Source organism: Symphalangus syndactylus, chromosome 22 (assembly GCF_028878055.3).
Source record: "Symphalangus syndactylus isolate Jambi chromosome 22, NHGRI_mSymSyn1-v2.1_pri, whole genome shotgun sequence".
NCBI classification, from domain to species: domain Eukaryota; kingdom Metazoa; phylum Chordata; class Mammalia; order Primates; family Hylobatidae; genus Symphalangus; species Symphalangus syndactylus.
The window spans coordinates 51,019,674-51,039,056 of NC_072444.2; the positions used below are offsets into that span (position 1 = coordinate 51,019,674).

General features: G+C 36.5%; 1 protein-coding gene across 6 annotated transcripts in view; it reads right to left on the reverse strand.

Moving 5' to 3' along the window:
* Positions 1-19: 19 nt before the first annotated feature.
* The window catches only part of PTPN4 (protein tyrosine phosphatase non-receptor type 4), a 225,799-nt gene continuing 206,435 nt past the window's right edge, over positions 20-19,383 (reverse strand). For 5 of the 6 annotated variants that reach the window (XM_055262390.2, XM_063631301.1, XM_055262386.2 and 2 more), the window contains 2 exons: positions 17,232-17,367; positions 20-7,896 (listed from right to left, as the gene is read on the reverse strand). In XM_055262390.2, coding sequence (XP_055118365.1) covers positions 7,810-7,896; positions 17,232-17,367 — 223 coding nt within the window. In that variant the 3' untranslated portion in view covers positions 20-7,809. The remainder of the gene's footprint in view (positions 7,897-17,231; positions 17,368-19,383) is intronic. The other variant, XM_055262391.2, reaches the window with a different exon arrangement.

Consider the following 19,383-nt stretch of genomic DNA (forward strand, 5'->3'; position numbering starts at 1 on the left):
ATCTTCAAAACTTCTATACTTTAGATTACTAAAGCACATCTTTATTTTGCAATTGAACATTAAGAGTCATAGCTAGCGTTGTTTTCATGTTTGTACCTGAACAACTGTCTCTCAAAATGAAATATGGCCAACAAAATATGTGTAACAGCATTTCACATAATATAAATTGCTCTTAAGACTAAAACAGTATTAATGCAAACCAGCATTTTTATCGTTTGCTGTAGTTGTAATTTTTTTGTACATGAATGGCAGAAATTCTAATTTTTTCACTAAAATCAAGACAAACGCACAAGGCCTTTCAAGCATACAGTAAGCTGCAGTGACAAATGCAGAGTGATTTCAAATTATGCAGTGTTGACCAAATTCAAGCTTATACACATTTTAAATAAACCCTTAGCTTCTTTGCCTCAATTATGAGATCATATGGAAAGAGATATTTTTGTGACATAGGGGGAAAGGTAATCTAAAAAACTAAGGGACCAATTCTGTTTTGCCACTAGTTTAATAGAATCAAACATGAAATGTATAATTGTATTTTAATTATGATATAAGCTAGACTTTTAACTAAGTGACTTTTCCCCTTCATATTTACAAATAGCACCTGTTACAAGAAAAAAAATCCCAAATTAAAACACCCTCCACATAGAATTATTTTTATAACTACTTAAAAATATCAATAATGCAGATATAGTAAATTATCGGTTCTAAAATTAAGCCTACACTGTAGAGAATAAGGAGTAGCTTTTCTTATTTGAAAAGATTACAACATAGATTACAACTGTAATGTCCTGATGCTGGAGAACACTGGGTTGAACAATTTTTATTTTTTTAAGCAGAGTCTACTGGCAGAAAATAACAAGTTTAATGTAAACTGTTTCAGTCTCTTAAATTGTGCCCCTCAACATGTATATAAAGTGTCGGGACTTTTATTCCCTTAAACTTACTTGTGCAGCATCTACTTCACCCTAGGTACTGCACTGAAAACAAATGGATTTCCAAGTATTCATGTGATGCACAAAAAAATCCAAAGCAGAAATGACAATAAACCAAGCTTAGATGAAACTAGCTGTGAGAACTCAGAGTCCAGTAACACAGTCAACTGGGTATCCTTTATTGTGCTACATAAATTACAGAAAACCTGCAAAGCTAAGATCACACAAGTTGCCTCTTAAACATGAAATAAGCTATGAAGAGATCATTATATTTAAACTTGGGTCCAATCTAATGACCTCCAATACTAATTAAAATTTTCCCATATTTACAAAACTTCTAGGATAATTTTATTTTAAAATGTATAAATTAAGTTGGTGGTCAGCATGAAATAAAGTGCTACTATTTAAAATTCAAAAAATCAAATTTAGCATTGAAATTTGACCTACTCTAATCTTGCCAACTCATTGAAAGATTGGAAAAGACAGATGCCAGAGAATCCCAGACTTGGGTTAAAATTTTCTTACCCAGGAAGGCAAATAACTTGAACACTACAATTCAGGAGTAGAAACTAAAAAGCTTCTTTGAATGTATGTTAAAATGAGCTCAACTGTGACGATAGTGGGGAAGTACCCAACTGCCGATTTGTGGAGAAGGCATGAACCAGCACCTATTTGGGTCTAAGGGGGTGGGCAGGGCTATCTCCCCCTTGATGGATTCCTGGTAATAACTGTACTTAGCAATGTGGCATTTAAGCTTATCACAAGTAATATTTGCTAAATTTTGGAAACTCCCAGGGTTGAGAGAGCCTGACACCAATCCTTTCAACAGCTGTAGCAAAGTTCATGAAAGAAGAGATCACTTTGTACTTGAGTACTTACTTAACAAAAAGTTAAATTAGTGATTTTTAAAAAGTTGGAGAGGTGGAAAGAGAAAAATAATGAAGTCCTCACTGAGTCAAGTTTAATGAGTGATAAATAATAAATACTACCTTTTAAAGAAGCTGTTGCACGTATTAATCATACCTACAAAGGTGGTTTAAAATGTAGTTTTTGTTCAGCTGAATAAATATAAACTCTTAAGCATATAAGACACCACTGCTAGAATTCAGAGTTGGGCCAAGTGGTCTTAACTGTCCAAGACGTCGGGAATAAAAAGGCAAAAAGCATTTATTGGTCAGGGGCCTCTGCACATACTCACTGTAATGAATCTTAGGCACAGTTTTCTGGCTTCACAAAAGCCACACCCTCACAACAATGTCCTCATTTGACAAAGCCTGGAAACGTTCTCCATGGTAAACACATGCAGCAACACATTTATTACCTTCACACACAAACACCCTTCCACACTCCAAAAGTCTAGAATTCAATTATTTTACACTTATAAACAGTATGTGCAAATTTTCCAAAAAGTTTCTATTCTAGAGGCAAAGCAAAATGAAAAAGAATGTACATTATATCTGAAATATGCTTCAATAATGATTGCTCTTGTTTATAATGAAAATTAGTTTTTCTTCTAAAATTACATTTTGTACAATGATGTGTAATACTCTTCCCTTTCTTTTCAATCCCACGTAGACTTTAAAACAAATAAGAGTATCCTTAGAATCAAGCCATAATTCTAATGACATTTGAAAGATACATTCATTTTCTTTACAGCATGAAAGACATACAAATATCATTTTATCTCCTTTAAACAATGAAATTAAAGAAGTTTCAACCTTCTGTCCATAGAAAAATATTTTCTATATCCTTTACACAACAAAGGTAGGAAACTCTACAGTGTTTAACTGAAACTTTTATGAGCTTAACAAGGCTTTCAAACATTTTCATTCTTGCACTGAAAAGTTTAAAAGGTTTCAGGAAGTTAAACCTTTGAACTTTCCCCTAAAATGGTAGTCTTTAACTAGCAATATTGCTACTACCTTTTGCTTAGTAAAATTTTTTTAAACTGGTTTACTTATGTATGCACTGAACCAATGCTGATGGATTGCACCCTAGCAGATATTACTTCTGGTTGCCCATTTAGCTTGGATTACTAAAATAAAAATTATAACTTCAGAAATCAATAGCATACTACAGTAGAAAAACATATAAATAAATAGCAGCAAATTTATATGCAAACAGAAATAACTATGTGGTGTCTACTCACACAAATTCATCAGGACTGTAAAAAAATGTCTAACTTCTGGCAGAAACAGAGATTGCTGTTTTTTTTTTATAACATTGTAAGACACTGTAGTAATTGCTGAGAATCAATGAAGTCTATATAATGGTTGCAGACATGGTAAGTTGAACAAAAAACATACAACTTAGGGATTAATTTACTGGGTTCTTAATAAAATTGCTGAAATTATCTATTATCAATTAGCCCTCAAAAATGTTTTAGGATTATGTAATTTCCACTTTATCTACATAATTCTCTAAGAGTTTTATAAAATGGTTGCTACAACTTGTATTGTGATCACACTGAGACACCAATAAATCTCTGCCAACAGATCAGTAAGTCTGATATTTGATAAAATTAATCCAGTAGGTTTTAATAACATAGTTATTTCACTTGGAGGAAGCACCACAAAAAGAATGATTCCAGCAATTGTAGTCAGATAGGTGAAGCAAATGGGGGAAGTAAGCAATGTTAATACAAAGTATTAACTGTGGCAGCTTACATAATGCACCAACTTTTATAAAAGCTGGCTGTTGCATAATTTATCTATGTCCTATTATATTATTGAGACTTTTATTCCAACAAATATTTACTATACTGTATTTACTATAAGTGACTGAAATGCAAATTCATCTGAATTATAAAGTAACTACCACAAAATAAGAGCCTGTAAACATATCCCACATTATTGTGGTATAAACAATTTTTATGAATTCAAAATTACTTTGGCAACCTTACCATCAGAGTATTTTAAATGTTCAAAATACAGATATTAAATAGCACATTGTTATAAACTAATGTTTCCTTCTCTCTTCCTGATATTATAAAACAAGTAATGCTTTATCTTACATGTTCACATTATGAACATAAATTATTTCATTATAAATGGACATATATTCTAAATCTTAGTTCTATGTTTTGAGTGCTTTTAAAAAATCAGTCTTCTAACTGCAGTCTATAATGTTTTTATACTGCATGTGTATCAGTCTAAATACTTTACAAAAGCTTATGTTCTGTCAGGCAGGCATGACTAGCAAACTGAGTGGGGGTCCTAATTAGAATCACTTCTGAAGCCTGCTTGTTTTCTAACTTAAGTGACATCTTTTAAGGTCGTCATAGTTATTAAGTGAAAACACTAGCTGAGTATGCATCTCTACTAGAAATAGACAAAAATTCACAAGAATTTGATATTCACATAGGTTATAATTTATTGAAGTTCCAGTATAATATAGGAATACTAGATAGATAATTAGAAAGCAGATCATATAAGACCAGACTGCTAAATCAATAACCATTGCTGGACCCTGTTTCCTAATGCTGATAAAAATGGGCTAAGTGAAGACTGAATAACATTTTTCAGGTTCCTTTCAGCTCTCAAGCTGCAGTACTTCTAGTGGAGATAGAAGACAGGAGACTTTTCCTTAAATACTCTAGACCTGATCAGACCCTACCAGCAGATGATAACCCAGAAGTTAAAATAATCATTTTCCTCTGTGGGCATTAGCTTTTGTGAAATATACATATAAATAAACACACAAAAGTATCTCTATGTGTGTGTACACATATTTGAAACCTTCCAGCAATTGTCTTAATGTCTTAACATACCTTTGCACAACTGAAGTCAGATTTCACATAATAAATGTTCCCTTCACTCTTGATTAAAATCATCAACCATTCCCCTATCACCTCTTTCTCCTAGTAGACTGTAGAAAGGAAATCATTTCTTAGGCTGTTTACTCTGCCTCTATTTTGAATGGATGCATTGGTTTAACAAATACTATCAATCTTCTGGTGAATGTAAAGTCTATTCCAAATACTCCTCATCGTATTTACATGGTGCTGACACAAATCAGATGCTCGATAAAACACCTGAAATGAACATGAAAAAACAATCCTAACTCAGAAAGGGAAGGTTTTCACAAACACTTCTTAGCATTTACAAAATCCACTTGATTAACCACTATTGATTTCCACTTGTCAGAATAAAAGTCAGCATTGCTTTCTTAAGGGTGTCAAGGTGGGAGGTAGGGGTGGCTGGAAGAGTGGGAGGGTAGCTTAGATATAAGACATTTGGCATTTTATCACACAATGTTACACTGATATGGACGGAGTCTAGAACTACATGGTGTATGAAAGCTAGGATTATTTCTAGAAACCTATTTAGATTGATATACAGGTTAAAAAGTTCTTAGATGTAATGGATAAAGTCTTATCTATTAGCATATTCACTTTAAGAAGTTGTAAAGGATAATTTAAATTTAAATAAGATCCCAATAAATATGGTTTTCAAAAAGGATCTTTTCTGCACATAAAAATAATGACAGTGGGTAGTTCCCAGATGAAAAATTCATATACGAGAAATTTAAATGTAATTCTAAACTTCTAATGATTGGCATTTAAAGACAGGCATTGATGATTTAAAAAGGCAGCAGCGCTCATTGCCAAGAAATTATTAAACTCACAAGTATAAACAAGGCCCTAAATTAAAGAACATGCCAACCATGACTTTTGTCTCTTTACATCTATACAATGGTAGCTTTTGGTCTATGGTTGCCATATTCTGTCCGTACAGATAGAACAGACAAATTTTATTTTTAAATTCAGGTGAAAAACTGCCAAAACAGTTATTTAATGTATAGACCCCGACATAATTTTACTTTCTCAGTTTTTAATTTATCATGTCATATAGCAGTCTAAATTATATTTGTCTGTTTATAGAACAGAATGATCAAATAGGATTATAAGTTACTTTACTATCTTATACTGTTTTGACTGTGAAGTCAGGAAATAGATTAAGAGAATTTCTCTTTGACATAAGTTTATGTTTACTTCTCTCTTTAAATAAACTTAAATATTTTAATACAATAATTTATTTGGTATCTTGGCTATTAATGTTTAGGAGCTTAATTTCCTGAAATTTATTATTAGGAGTTTTGAATGTTTGAAATGACATCATTTAGAATATACCGAAGATTTAAAATGTGTACTTTTCCCCTCATACTAAATGGCTTTCCAAAATATCTACCGTTTGACTCTAAACTTTATCAAGATCTTACAGAAATATTCAGAAACTGCTAGGAAATGAATCTTTTAAAACCACAATCCACATAAAATAATTGTGTAAAATAACATTTGTATAGGTGAGCAAATTTTCACTTTTATCAAACTGGGCAATGTTAAAGTTCTATCTCTCTGCAGACTTAAAAACAAAAAAACCTGAAGAGGAAAATATGGGAATTCCCACATCCTTAATGGGAATCAGATCCTCCATTAGGCTGGACAGTCAAAAGTCTCCTTATTAACATGCTTATAACTTAATAAGTATATATAAAATGGAATAATTTAATTGTACACAAAAAACAAGAAAATTCTCAATTTAGTTATTGAGTTATTACACTTAGAAATGTCAATAATGTTTCATTCTTCGTTTGAAGAATCCCAATCAATATATCAATGTGAACAAACTTGATATTAACTGAAATGAGTGCTAAAGAATAATATTTTAGTTATGGATATGAATAAATCACAATTATTTGCTCTAACTTTAGCTTAGAGTATCAATATGTTTAACATTAATTTGCATGTTAGATGTCTTCCTAAAGTTAGGGATGAAATAAATATGAAATTTGAAGCATAAAGCATCTTTTAAAGTTGAGCTGCTAAACTGTAACCCCTCAGTCCCTCAAGTAAAGGAATGTGCAGATTTTGAACAATTCCATAGCAGCAGTGTGCACTCAGTAGAACACAAATTATCTTTGCTTCTTATAGCAAATCACAAGTACTGAGTAAGAAACAGAATTTCCTTACCCTTCTTTGACTGTATAACCCTCAATATAGCTGTTTTTTAAAATGTGAACTTATTCAAAATGCATAAAAATATACGAATGTACAATATACACATATACCTCCTAGTGGGGTCAAATGAGTGCCTTTTCGTTAGACATACAAGGACGTCTCAAGGCACTTAAGGGGTTAAGACACAATGCATGCATTCCTTTACATCAAGTATGTGAAATCACATGATTTGGAATAAGCCAACCTTATGATAAATATAATTACATTATTAAATCCAAGAGAATTTGTAGATTCATATTTATATTTTCTATAAGATGCTGGTAAATGGACAATGTGCAGCATTTCCTGGGAACAGCAAATTCCATCTTTCTTCTTCTGAGCAGCAGGAAGGTCTCTACAGGGGGTGTGCAGGGAAAAATGTGCTGCATCCACAGGCAGTGTATTGGCTAATATTAAGAATGATATTGCTAAAATTTTAAAAATAAAATCTGGTTATCAGTATAGTAAGTACGCAAACCACTGCAAAAGACCAGAGCTAACTCCTGATGTTTACTTCTTTTTGCTTTCATGATACAGGTGTATAACAGAGATGATGAGAATTTTGAGCCTTTTGTGGCAATTCTACTAAAAGGGGATTGCATGGCACCACCACAAAATTTCATAAATTACCCTGAACATACTCAGTTATTTACTATTTGTTCGGAGCAAAGCATGAAACAGTCTTCAAATACATGAGTTATAGATTTTGAAAGAGTGACATTTTTTAAAACATAAAGTGCAACAGTGCTGAAGTTTTCAAAGTTTTTTTGAGTTCTTCATTTTTTTTTGTAAAATGCCATTTCCTGCAAGCAGCATTATGGCACAGTGAACATAAGGGAAAGCAGTTTTCCAACACATATCCCAGATCTTTTTGCTTTCTTATTTATTTGATGATGTTGTTAAGGGTTTAACAAAGCCTTCTTCATAAACTTTCAAAATAGCTTCACATACAAATCTGTATTGACTCTGAAAAATAAAATATAAAAAACAGAACTGATCAGAAAAGTCAGAAAACCGTCACCTCTCCCCCCAAAAAAGACAAACATCTCACTTGGCTTGCTTACTTAAAAAATGCAAAACGAAACTGCATAAAGATACCATTTTTCACTAACAGTCTAGACTGGTTAAAAAATACAGTTTGGCAATATATTTTGTTGGCGAAACTCACTTATATGTTGTTGGTAGGGATGTTAAAATACTGCAGTCTCTATAAAGGGGAATTTGGCAGCATATAACAAAATTAACCTAATTTACCTCTTCACCCAGCAACCCCACTTCTAAGAATCTATCCAAAAATAAACCAGAAAAAGAAACTGAAAACACATATTCACAAACGAGGCTATTCATTGCCTAATTATTTGTAACAGAAAAGGTGGAAACAATTTAATTGCCATCAATAGGGACCAGGTGACTACTGTACATTCTCACAATGGAATACTAGCTAGTTGGGAAGAAAAGGGATAAAAGTCTACAAACTACTAGAGAATGATTCCAGGTTATTTTATTAAGTAAAAAAAGCAAGGTAGGTAAAGTACATATAATATATTATATTACCTTTATAAAAGAAAGGGAGGAAAATACAAATATCTATCTCGGTGTATGTTAGGAAAAAAAAGCAATGGAAGAATAAATTATTTTAAAAGTAGTTTCTTGGCCGGGCGCGGTGGCTCACGCCTGTAATCCCAGCACTTTGGGAGGCCGAGGCGGGTGGATCACGAGGTCAGGAGATCGAGACCATTCTGGCTAACACGGTGAAAAAACCCCGTCTCTACTAAAAATACAAAAAAAATTAGCCGGGCGTGGTAGTGGGTGCCTGTAGTCCTAGCTACTCAGGAGGCTGAGGCAGGAGAATGGCGTGAACCTGGGAGGCGGAGCTTGCAGTGAGCCAAGATCGCGCCACTGTGCTCCAGCCTGGGAAACAGAGCGAGACTCTGTCTCAAAAATAAAAATAAAATAAAATAAATAAAAATAGTTTCTTATAAAGGGATGGAGGGAAAAGGGAGCAGGAGAGGGACAGACACTAGACTTCATTAAATATACCTTCTTTTTTAGATTTATACTTTGGAATAATGTAAATATAGCATATAATTACAAAAATCTTAAAATCCCTAAGAATTGACAATATCATGAAACTAATCAATGTGTGTATCTAGTTGATGACAACCATATAGAGGAGAGCTATTTGAAGGGACATTTTTTTGAGATGGAGTCTCACTCTGTCACCCAGGCTAGAGTTCACTGGCGCAATCTTGACTTACTGCAACCTCCGCCTCCCGGGTTCAAGAGATTCTCCCGCCTCAGCCTCCAGAGTAGCTGGGATTACAGGCACCTGCCATCATGCCCAGCTAATTTTTGTACTTTCGTAGAGACAGGGTTTCACCATGTTGGCCAGACTGGTCTTGAACTCCTGACCTCAGGTGATCCCCGTCTGCACTGGCCTCCTAAAGTGCTGAGATTACAGGCGTGAGCCACCGCACCCGTCCCTGAAGGGACTTTAAAACAGTAATTTGGCTGGCCATGGTGGCTCGTGCCTGTAATACCAGCACTTTCGTAGGCCAAGGTGGGAGCATCACTTGTGGCCAGGAATTCAAGACCAGCATGGGCAACACAGCAAGACCCTGTGTCTACAAAAAAAGAAAAAAAAATTAGGTGGGTGCTGTGGTGTGTGCCTGTAGTCCTAAGATACTTGGGAGGTGGAGATGGGAGGAACATTTGAGCCAAGGAGGTTGAGGCTGCAATGAGTGGTGATCACACTACTGCAAACCAGCCTGGCAACAGAGTAAGACTCTGTCTCAAAAATACTGCAAACAAACAAACAAACACCTCAGTAATTTGACTGCATATCTGTGGGAGAATATACTCAAAGGGCAAAAAGAGCTGTGAAAAAAAGGAAAACTTTTCATTAGCCATACTGTTTATAGTGGTAGCGCTGTTATTCTGAAACAGTTGTGTAATGTGGAGTATTTGTGATATTCTAAGACTTTCATTGCTAATATTGTAGGGAACCAGTATCCTTGTTAAAGATATAAAAGAAGCTAAGTAAAAACACTGTGGTCCTGAATTTGTATTGGAAGCATAAGCATTAATCTATGATAAATGTATTTTCCTGGTTGTGCAATTTATCATTTTGAGAGACAAAAATTAACCCAAGCAAATAAAAGTCCTTAGTGCCCAGAGGTTGGTGCCTAAAATAGTTTCTCAATAAAAAGAACCGGCCTTCTTGGAGAAACTACTGATTCTAAATCAGGGGCACAAGATGTACAAGCTGGGCCTGGATATATTTTCTGATGGTAACAAAGCTATCAAAGTTACCAGGGTCTTGACAAAAGGACTCAGAAGCCAAGGTTAACAGGCTCCCATTGGCCAAAAATAGGACAATTTGGGTATCATTAAGAAAAATAACTATAGGCCAGGCACGGTGGCTCACTCCTGTAATCCCAGCACTTTGGGAGGTCGAGGCGGGTGGATCACCTGAGGTCAGAAGTTCAAGATCAGCCTGACCAACATGGAGAAACCCCATCTCTACTAAAAACAAAATGAGCCGGGCCTGGTTGCGGGCGCCTACAATCCCAGCTACTTGGGAGGCCGAGGCAAGAAAATTGCTTGAACCTGGGAGGCGGAGGTTGCAGTGAGCCAAGATTGCGCCATTGCACTCCAGCCTGGGCAACAAGAGTGAATCTCCGTCTCAAAAAACAAAACAAAACAAAACAAAACAACAACAACAAAAAAAACTACAATGGGTTGAAACACATCAACTATGTTTAAATCCCTGATTTCAAAATAATACCCAAATAAATTTAAGTCATCACCCTTGGAGGAAGCTAGTAAATGATTCATCATATTGAAAGCTTGTAGATAAAGGGAAAGAATCAAATGTTTTTCTTGCCTTTCCTACACATGCTATACCACTTGCTAATCAAATAGATATGAAGTTTCTCTTTAAAGAAGTAGTCCAGCTAATAAAGACAGAATGATAGAATTAGAATATCATTATTTTGCCAATCCAATGAATTAATGAATCAGGGATTGATTACTCAAGGGTGCTAACTTCACAAAAAAGAGACAATCGGACATTATGTGCGTTTGAAGAAAGAATATATGACCTAAGATGCTCAAGCCATACATGTACCACTTTTAGGAAACACAGAGAACACCATCTTGAGGATGTAAACTGGCAAAATTCATGCCGTCGGAAATATGTTGCAAACAACCTGATTCGTTTATCAAGTAAATTACCAAAAAAAAAAGACAAGAAATGAAGGAGGAAGCTTTCAATTAAAAGAGATTTAAGAGACATATAAACCAATCAAAATGTGTAGACTGTATCTGAATTCTGATTTTAAACAAATTATAAAAACAAAACCAAAAGCCCATGTGTGCTATGATCCAGGAATTCCTCTTGGTATATACCTGAAAGAAATGAAAGCAAGGTCTCAAAGACATCTTTATACACCCATATTCTTAGCAGCATTATTCACAATAGGCAAAAGGCAAAAGCAACCCTGTCCACTGATAGATAAATGAATAAAGAAAATGTGGTATGTTCACCCTTAGAAAGGAAGGAAATTCTGACTTATGCTACAACTTGGATGAATCTTGAGGTCATTAACCTAACTGAAATAAGCCAGTCAGAAAAAGACAAATACATGGATTTACTTACGTAGTATCTAGAGTAGTCAAACTCATAGAAACAGAAAGTAGAATGGTGGTTACCAAGGGCTGAGGAGGAGAAAATGGGGAGTTTTTTAATGGATATAGAGTTTTGGTTTTGCAAGAAACTGCAAATTGGTTGCAAAAAAATGTAAGTATACTTAACACTGCTAAACTGTATACTTAAAAATGGTTGAGCTGGTAAATTTTATGTTATGTGTATTTTGCCATAATTAAAATCTTTTAAAAAATCCTATTATGTAAGAATATAGATATAAGACCTCAAGAAAATGCTAGCAAATCAAATCAGGCAACATATAAAAAGCATTACATACTATGTCCAAGTGAGATTTATCTCAGGAATGCAAGGTCAATTTAACATCTAAAAATCAATGGCATATATCACCTTAATAGAATAAAAGACCAAAAACCACATGATATCTCAGATGCAGGAAAAGCACTTAACAAAACTGAACACACTTTCAGGATGAAAACACTCAATGAACAAGTAACAAAGGGATCTTCTTCAACTTGATAAAGGGCATTTATAAACAATCCATGGCTAATATGATAATTAGTGAAAATCTAAAAACTTTCCCTCCAAGATTAGGAAGAAGACAATGTTCTGGTCTCATCACTTCTATTCAACATTGTACTGGAGGTTCTATCCGGGATACTTATACAAGAAAGACAAAGAAAAAGGAAAGAGGCATCTAGATTGGAAAGAAGTAACTTATCTCTATTTGCAAATGACATGATGACATGATCTTGTCAACAGAAAATCCGAAGAAATTCACTCTCTCACACACAAAACTATTGGTTAATAAAGTAAGGAATACCATTTACAATAGCACCAAAACATACTAAAATACTGAGGAATGAATTTAAATAAATGCAAGACTTGCATGCTGAAAACTACAATTAAAATTAAAGAATACCTAAATAAACAGAAAGACCATCCTGTGTTCATGCTCTGCAAGATGTAATATCACTATTATGACAATACTTCCCAATTTGATCTAGAGATTCAACCCAATCCCTATGAACATTCTGGTTGCTGTTTTTTTATTTTTTCAGAAAGAATAAACTTATTCAAAATTCATATGAAAATGCAAGGGACACAGAATAGCTAAATCAAGCTAGAAAATGAAAAAGAGTTACGGATTTACATTTCCTGATTTTAAACTTTACAACAAAGCTACAGTAATGATGACAGTGTAGTACTAGCATAGGAACAGAGATACGGATCAATGGAATAGAATTAGAAGTCTAGAAATAAATGCTTACATTTGTGCTCAACTGATTTTTGACAAGAGCCCTGAGACAATTCAACGGGAAAGAACAGTCATTTTAACAAATGGTGCTTTGACAAGTGGGTAACCACATGCAAAAGAGTTAAGTTGGAACCCTACCTCAAACCACACACAATAATTAGCTCAAAATGGATCAGTCCTAAATGCGAGAGCTAAAACTAAAAAACTTGTAGACTCATTTATGGGTTAGGTAATAATTTCTCATCCATGATACCAAAAGCATAAGTGATAAAGGAAACACAGATAAACTAGACTTCACCAAATTCAAAACTTCTGTGCATCAACTACTATAATCAAGAAAACAGAAAGAGAAAATGGAAGCAAATATTTGCAAACCACAGATCTGATCAGAAACTTTGATCCAGAAAATATAAAAAAATACTTACAACTCGACAATAAAATGACGGCCAAATTCAAAAACAGGCAAAAGATTTGAACAGTTCTCCAAAAAATATATACAAATAAATAGCTAATTATCGCATGTAAAGATGCTTAACATCATTAGTGATATGGTTTACCTGTGTGTCCTCACCCAAATCTCATGTCAAATAGTAATTCCCAGTGTTGGAGAAGAGGCCTTGTGGGAGGTGACTGAATAATGGGGGCAGACCTCCCCCTTTCTGTTCTTGTGATAGAGTTCTCTACAAGACATGGTTGTTTGAAAGTATGCAGCACCTCCTGCTTCCTTCTCTCTGTCTCTCTCCTGCGGGCCATGTGAAAACGTGCTTGCTTCCCCTTTGCCTTCCACCATGATTGTAAGTTTCCTGAGGCCTCCCAGCAATGCTTCCTGCACAGCCTGGGGAACTGTGAGTCAATTAAGCCTCTTTTCTTTATAAATTACCCAGTCTCAAGTGTTTATTTATAGCAGTGTGAAAACAGACTCATACAATTAGTTATCAGGGAAATGCACAACAAATTCACAGTGAGATACTGCTTCATACCCAGCAGGATGGCTAAAATAAAAAAGACAGACAGTAACACGTGTTGATGATGATGTGAAGAAAACAAAATCCTCATACACCACTAGAGGAACTGCAAAATGGTACAGAAATTTTGGAAACAACTGGCCGTTCCTCAAAAGGTTAAACAGAATGAAAACATGACCTGGCAATTCCACTCCTGGGTATACCCAAGGTAAATGAAAATGTATGTTCACATAAAAATTCATAGCAGCATTACTCATAATAGCCAAAAAATGGATACAAACCAAATAAATGTCCATCAACAGATTAACAGATGAACAAAATGTGGTAAAAATCTATACAATGAAATACTATTGAACAATAAAAAGGAATAAAGTAATAATACATACTGCAGTACAGATAAACCTTTAAATATGCTACTTAAAAGAAGCCAGTTAGAAAAGACCAAACTGTATGATCTCATTCATATAAAAGGTCCAGAATAGGCAACTCTACGGAGAAAGAAAGTAGATTGGTGATTGCCTAGGTTGGAGGTTGGGGGTTGGGGGAGGTTAGAGAGGGTATGAGGGGAAATGGGAATAATTGTTAATGAGCTTGGGGTTTTTTGGGGGGATGGTGGGGAATGAAGATGTTTTAAAAATTATATAGCTGGGTGCGGTAGCTCATGCCTGTAATCCCAGCACTTTGGGAGGCCAAGGCGGGTGGATCACCTGAGGTCAGGAGTTCAAGACCAGCCTGGCCAACATGGAGAGACCCTCTGTCTACTAAAAATACAAAAATTAGCTGGGCATGGTTGTGGGTGCCTGTAATCCCAGCTACTCGGGAGGCTGAGGCAGAAGAATCGCTTGAACCCGGGAGGCTGAGGTTGCGGTGAGCTGAGATCATGCCATTGCACTCCAGCCTGGGCAACAAGAGTGAAACTCTGTCTCAAAAAAATAAAAAATAAAATAAAAATAAAAGTTACATAGTAGCGATGGTTGCAAGCCTCTGTAATACACAAAACCTACTGAATTGTGTACTTTAAGCAGCTGAATTTTATGGTATGTGAATTGTATTTTAATAAAGCTGTTATAAAACTTAAAAAGAAAAATGATGAGTTCGTGTCCTTTGTAGGGACATGGATGAAACTGGAAAACATCATTCTCAGTAAACTATCGCAAGGACAAAAAACCAAACACTGCATGTTCTCACTCATAGGTGGGAATTGAACAATGAGAACTCATGGACACAGGAAGGGGAACATCACACTCCGGGGACTGTTGTGGGGTGGGGGGAGGGGGGAGGGACAGCATTAGGAGATACACCTAATGCTAAATGACGAGTTAATGGGTGCAGGAAATCAACATGGCACATGGATACATATGTAACAAAACTGCACATTGTGCACATGTACCCTAAAACCCTAAAGTATAATAAAAAAAAAGAAAAAAAAAAAAAAAAAAAAAACTTAAAAAGACGGTTTTTAGTAAACAACTAGAAATTTAAATACTGCCAATTTGATAATATTAACAAATTGATGGCCGGGCATGGTGGCTCACACCTGTAATCCCAGCACTTTGGAAGGCCGAGGCGGGTGGCTCACAAAGTCAGGAGATCTAGACCATCCTGGCTAACACGGTGAAACCCCGTCTCTACTAAAAATACAAAAAATTAGCCAGGTGTGGTGGTGGGTGCCTGTAGTCCCAGCTACTCGGGAGGCTGAGGCAGGAGAATGGCGTGAACCCGGGAGGCGGAGCTTGCACTGAGCTGAGATCACGCCACTGCACTCCAGCCTGGGCGACAGAGTGAGACTCCGTCTTAAAAAAAAAAAAAAAAAAAGAAAAGAAAAGAAATTGATTACATTTCTTGATCATTGTAGTGTGGTTTTATTTAAAAGGAAAATCAATCCTTATCTTTTAGAGATATACACTAAAATATTATGAACAAAATGATATGATATCTAGGATTTACTTCAAATACAGGGAAAGTGAACAGCTATACAGATGAAACAATATGGCAAATGTGGGATCTGAGTATAAACATGATATTCATTATATTGTCTATGTTTGAAATTTTCTGTAATTAAAAACCAGGCTAAGCATGGTGACTCATGCCTATAATCCCAATACTTTGGGAGACTGAGGTGGCAGGATAGCTTGAACCCAGGAGTTCAAGACCAGCCTAAGCAACATAGTGAGATCCCCTCTCTACAAAAAATAAAAAAATTAGCCCGATGTGGTGGCTTATGCCAGTAGTCCCAGCTAAGGTGGGAGGATTGCTTAAGCTTGGGAGGCTGAGGCTGCAGTAAGTTAAGATCACACCACTGCATACCAGCCTGGGCTGAACAGAGTGAGACTCTTGTCTCACAAAACAAAAACAAAAAAATTATAGGCACTTACTGGATCACATAGGTCAATTTCCTTCAAGTAACCTATTCCACCAACAATGCTATTATTTCACAATGTCTTAATCAGTGCAAAAGATAATTTTAACGCTAAAATTCCATGATTCTTCTTTTGGCTCCTGAAGCATAATTAATACTCAATGTAGAATACACTAAAAAGTATCTTAATTTCTGTAATTTTTGTTGTTGCAATGTAAGTTTTTTTTTTTTTTTGTGAGACTGAGTCTCGCTCTGTTGCCCAGGCTGGAGTACAGTGGCGCAATCTTGGCTCACTGCAAGCTCCGCCTCCCAGGTTCATGCCATTTTCCTGCCTCAGCCTCCTGAGTAGCTGGGACTACAGGTGCCCACCACCATGTCCGGCTAATTTTTTTGTATTTTTAGTAGAGACGGGGTTTCACTGTGTTAGCCAAGATGGTCTCGATCTCCTGACCTCGTGATCTGCCCACCTCGGCCTCCCAAAGTGCTGGGATTACAGGTGTGAGCTACCAACTGCGCCCGGCCACTGCAATGTAAGTTTTTATGTAAAAAGAAAAACAATTTCATCACAGCTATTTCACAGAAAGCAGGCCTATCAAGATTCTCCAGTTCAGGGATACTATCATTCTCAGCATTCAACTTGACTAAATAATACAAAGCAAGTTCCTCTGTGCCTGCTTAAGCACTCAAGATTTAATATGCCAGGCAACTTGCATGTTAGCAAAACTTTTTCTGTAAAAGGCCAGATATTAAATAGTTTAGAAATAGCAGGCCATATGGTACTGTTGCAACTTCTAAACTCTGGAGCTATAATATCAAAGCAGGCATAGATAAATGAGCATGGCTGTGTTCCACTAAAATTTTATTTACAAAAACAAGTGGCAGGCCAGATTTGACTAGCGGGCAGTAGTTTGCTTACCCCTGTGCTAGAGGTTATTTGACCATGGCAAGGAATTGAAAAGATAAAAAAGGATAAAAATATGATTTAGAATATGCATTGGCAACAAAAATCATCATGTTAAGAATATACATTTGTATATGAAGTACAGTACTCACAGGTGTTTGGATCATCATGGCTCGCTGATCTCTCATTGTTCTTACAATATCTAGTGGATAAACTGGCTGATTGCATTCAATGAGACACATGGCTGTTTCCATAGTAATAAGAACCCCAGTTCTTCCGATTCCAGCACTAAAAAAGACAAATATAGGCAAGATCTTACTGATACTATTCTGTTAAACTACTTGTGGCTTTTGTGCATAAAACTGAATTATAACACAGAAGAACAATATCATTTTAATATTTTATATTATAAAAGTAGTAAGCCAAATACAGAATATTTTGAAAACAGAATAAAAATGCACTGACTCATTTAATATCAATTACTTGTTCTGTATCTTCCATCTACCACATTAGTTGGAAAAATACTATTTTAAAGGAGTTAAATTTAAGTTTTTAAAATCTGAACAAGGAATAGAAGCTTACTGGAGCAACTCCTCTTAAAATGCAAAATGATAGAATGACAATAATAAACCATCAATGAATGCACAGAAGACAACAATATTTTAAACTCAAATATATCTTTTTCTTTTTTTGAGATGGAATCTCGCTCACACCCAGGCTGGAGCGCAGTGGTGCGATCTCGGCTCACTGCAACCTCTACTTCCTGGGCTCAAGCGATTATCCTGCCTCAGCCTCTCGAGTAGCTGGGATTACAGACGTGCACCACCACACCTGGCTAATTTTTTTGTATTTTTAGTAGACACAGGGTTTCACCATGTTTGTCAGGCTGGTCTCGAACTCCTGACCTCAGGTGATCTGCCCGCCTCAGCCTCCCAGAATGCTGGGATTCCAGGCATGGGCCACCGCTCCTGGTCTGATTTTAAATTAAACTTTACCACTGAGATAGCCAAGAACAACTTTTTTTTTTTTTTTTTTTTTTGAGACGGAGTCTAGCTGTGTCGCCCAGGCTAGAGTGCAGTGGCGCAATCTCGGCTCGCTGCAAGCTCCGCCTCCTGGGTTCACGCTATTCTCCTGCCTCAGCCTCTCTGAGTAGCTGGGACTACAGGTGCCTGCCACCACACCCGGCTAATTTTTTTTTGTATTTTTAGTAGAGATGGGGTTTCACCGTGGTCTTGATCTCCTGACCTCGTGATCCGCCCGCCTCGGCCTCCCAAAGTGCTGGGATTACAAGCGTGAGCCACCGCGCCCGGCCTTTTTTTTTTTTTTTTTTTTTGAGACGGAGTCTCGCTCTGTCACCCAGGCTGGAGTGCAGTGGCGCGATCTCCGCTCATGCAAGCTCCGCCTCCCGGGTTCATGCCATTCTCCTGCCTCAGCCTCCCGAGTATCTGGGACTACAGGCGCCCGCCACTACGCCCGGCTAATTTTTTTGTATTTTTAGTAGAGACGGGGTTTCACCGTGTTAGCCAGGATGGTCTCGATCTCCTGACCTTGTGATCCGCCCGCCTCGGCCCCCCAAAGTGCTGGGATTACAAGGGTGAGCCACCGTGCCCGGCCCAAGAACAACTTTTTAGCTTCTAATCTGTGAACACGAATGCAGTAGTTATCAGGGACTTGGGATATAAAATGGTGTTTCACCATTCTTGCTACTTTACCTCTCAAATTTTGGTCTATAATCTGTTTTGATGATTTGAAACTCTACTTTTAAAATGTGTTGGAAAGTCTAAGTATAAAGAGATACCTCAAGATATCCTCTGAATAAATCACTTAACAAAGGTGGCCATAATAGGGAGGGAACAACTGTCTCCTAATCTCTGGATCAGTAGCAGTAAAGACTGGAGTCACTGTATTTGGCCCTTTGAGGGCAGAAGGGAACTTGGGTCTCAAAGAAAGAAAGAGCAGCCTGCTCTTTACTTAAAGCTTTTAGAAGTAGCATATCCTTTGGTAGGGTCACTTCAAGAGAGGTAGGAGTACTCAATGAATGTCCTAAGAGGAGCCACAGGCAAGGAAGAAGAAAGGGAATCTAAATATTAGGCTGCAACCTAATGCCTAAGCCATTGTCTGAATGTGTCCCATAAAATTCCTATGTTAAAACTTAATCACCAATGTGATAATATTAGGAGGTGGAACTGGTGAGGCACTGTGGCTCACGCCTGTAATCCCAGCACTTTGTGGGGCTGAAGTAGGTGGATCCCTTGAGCCCACGAGTTCGAGACCAGCCTGGGCAACATGGCAAAAACCCATCTT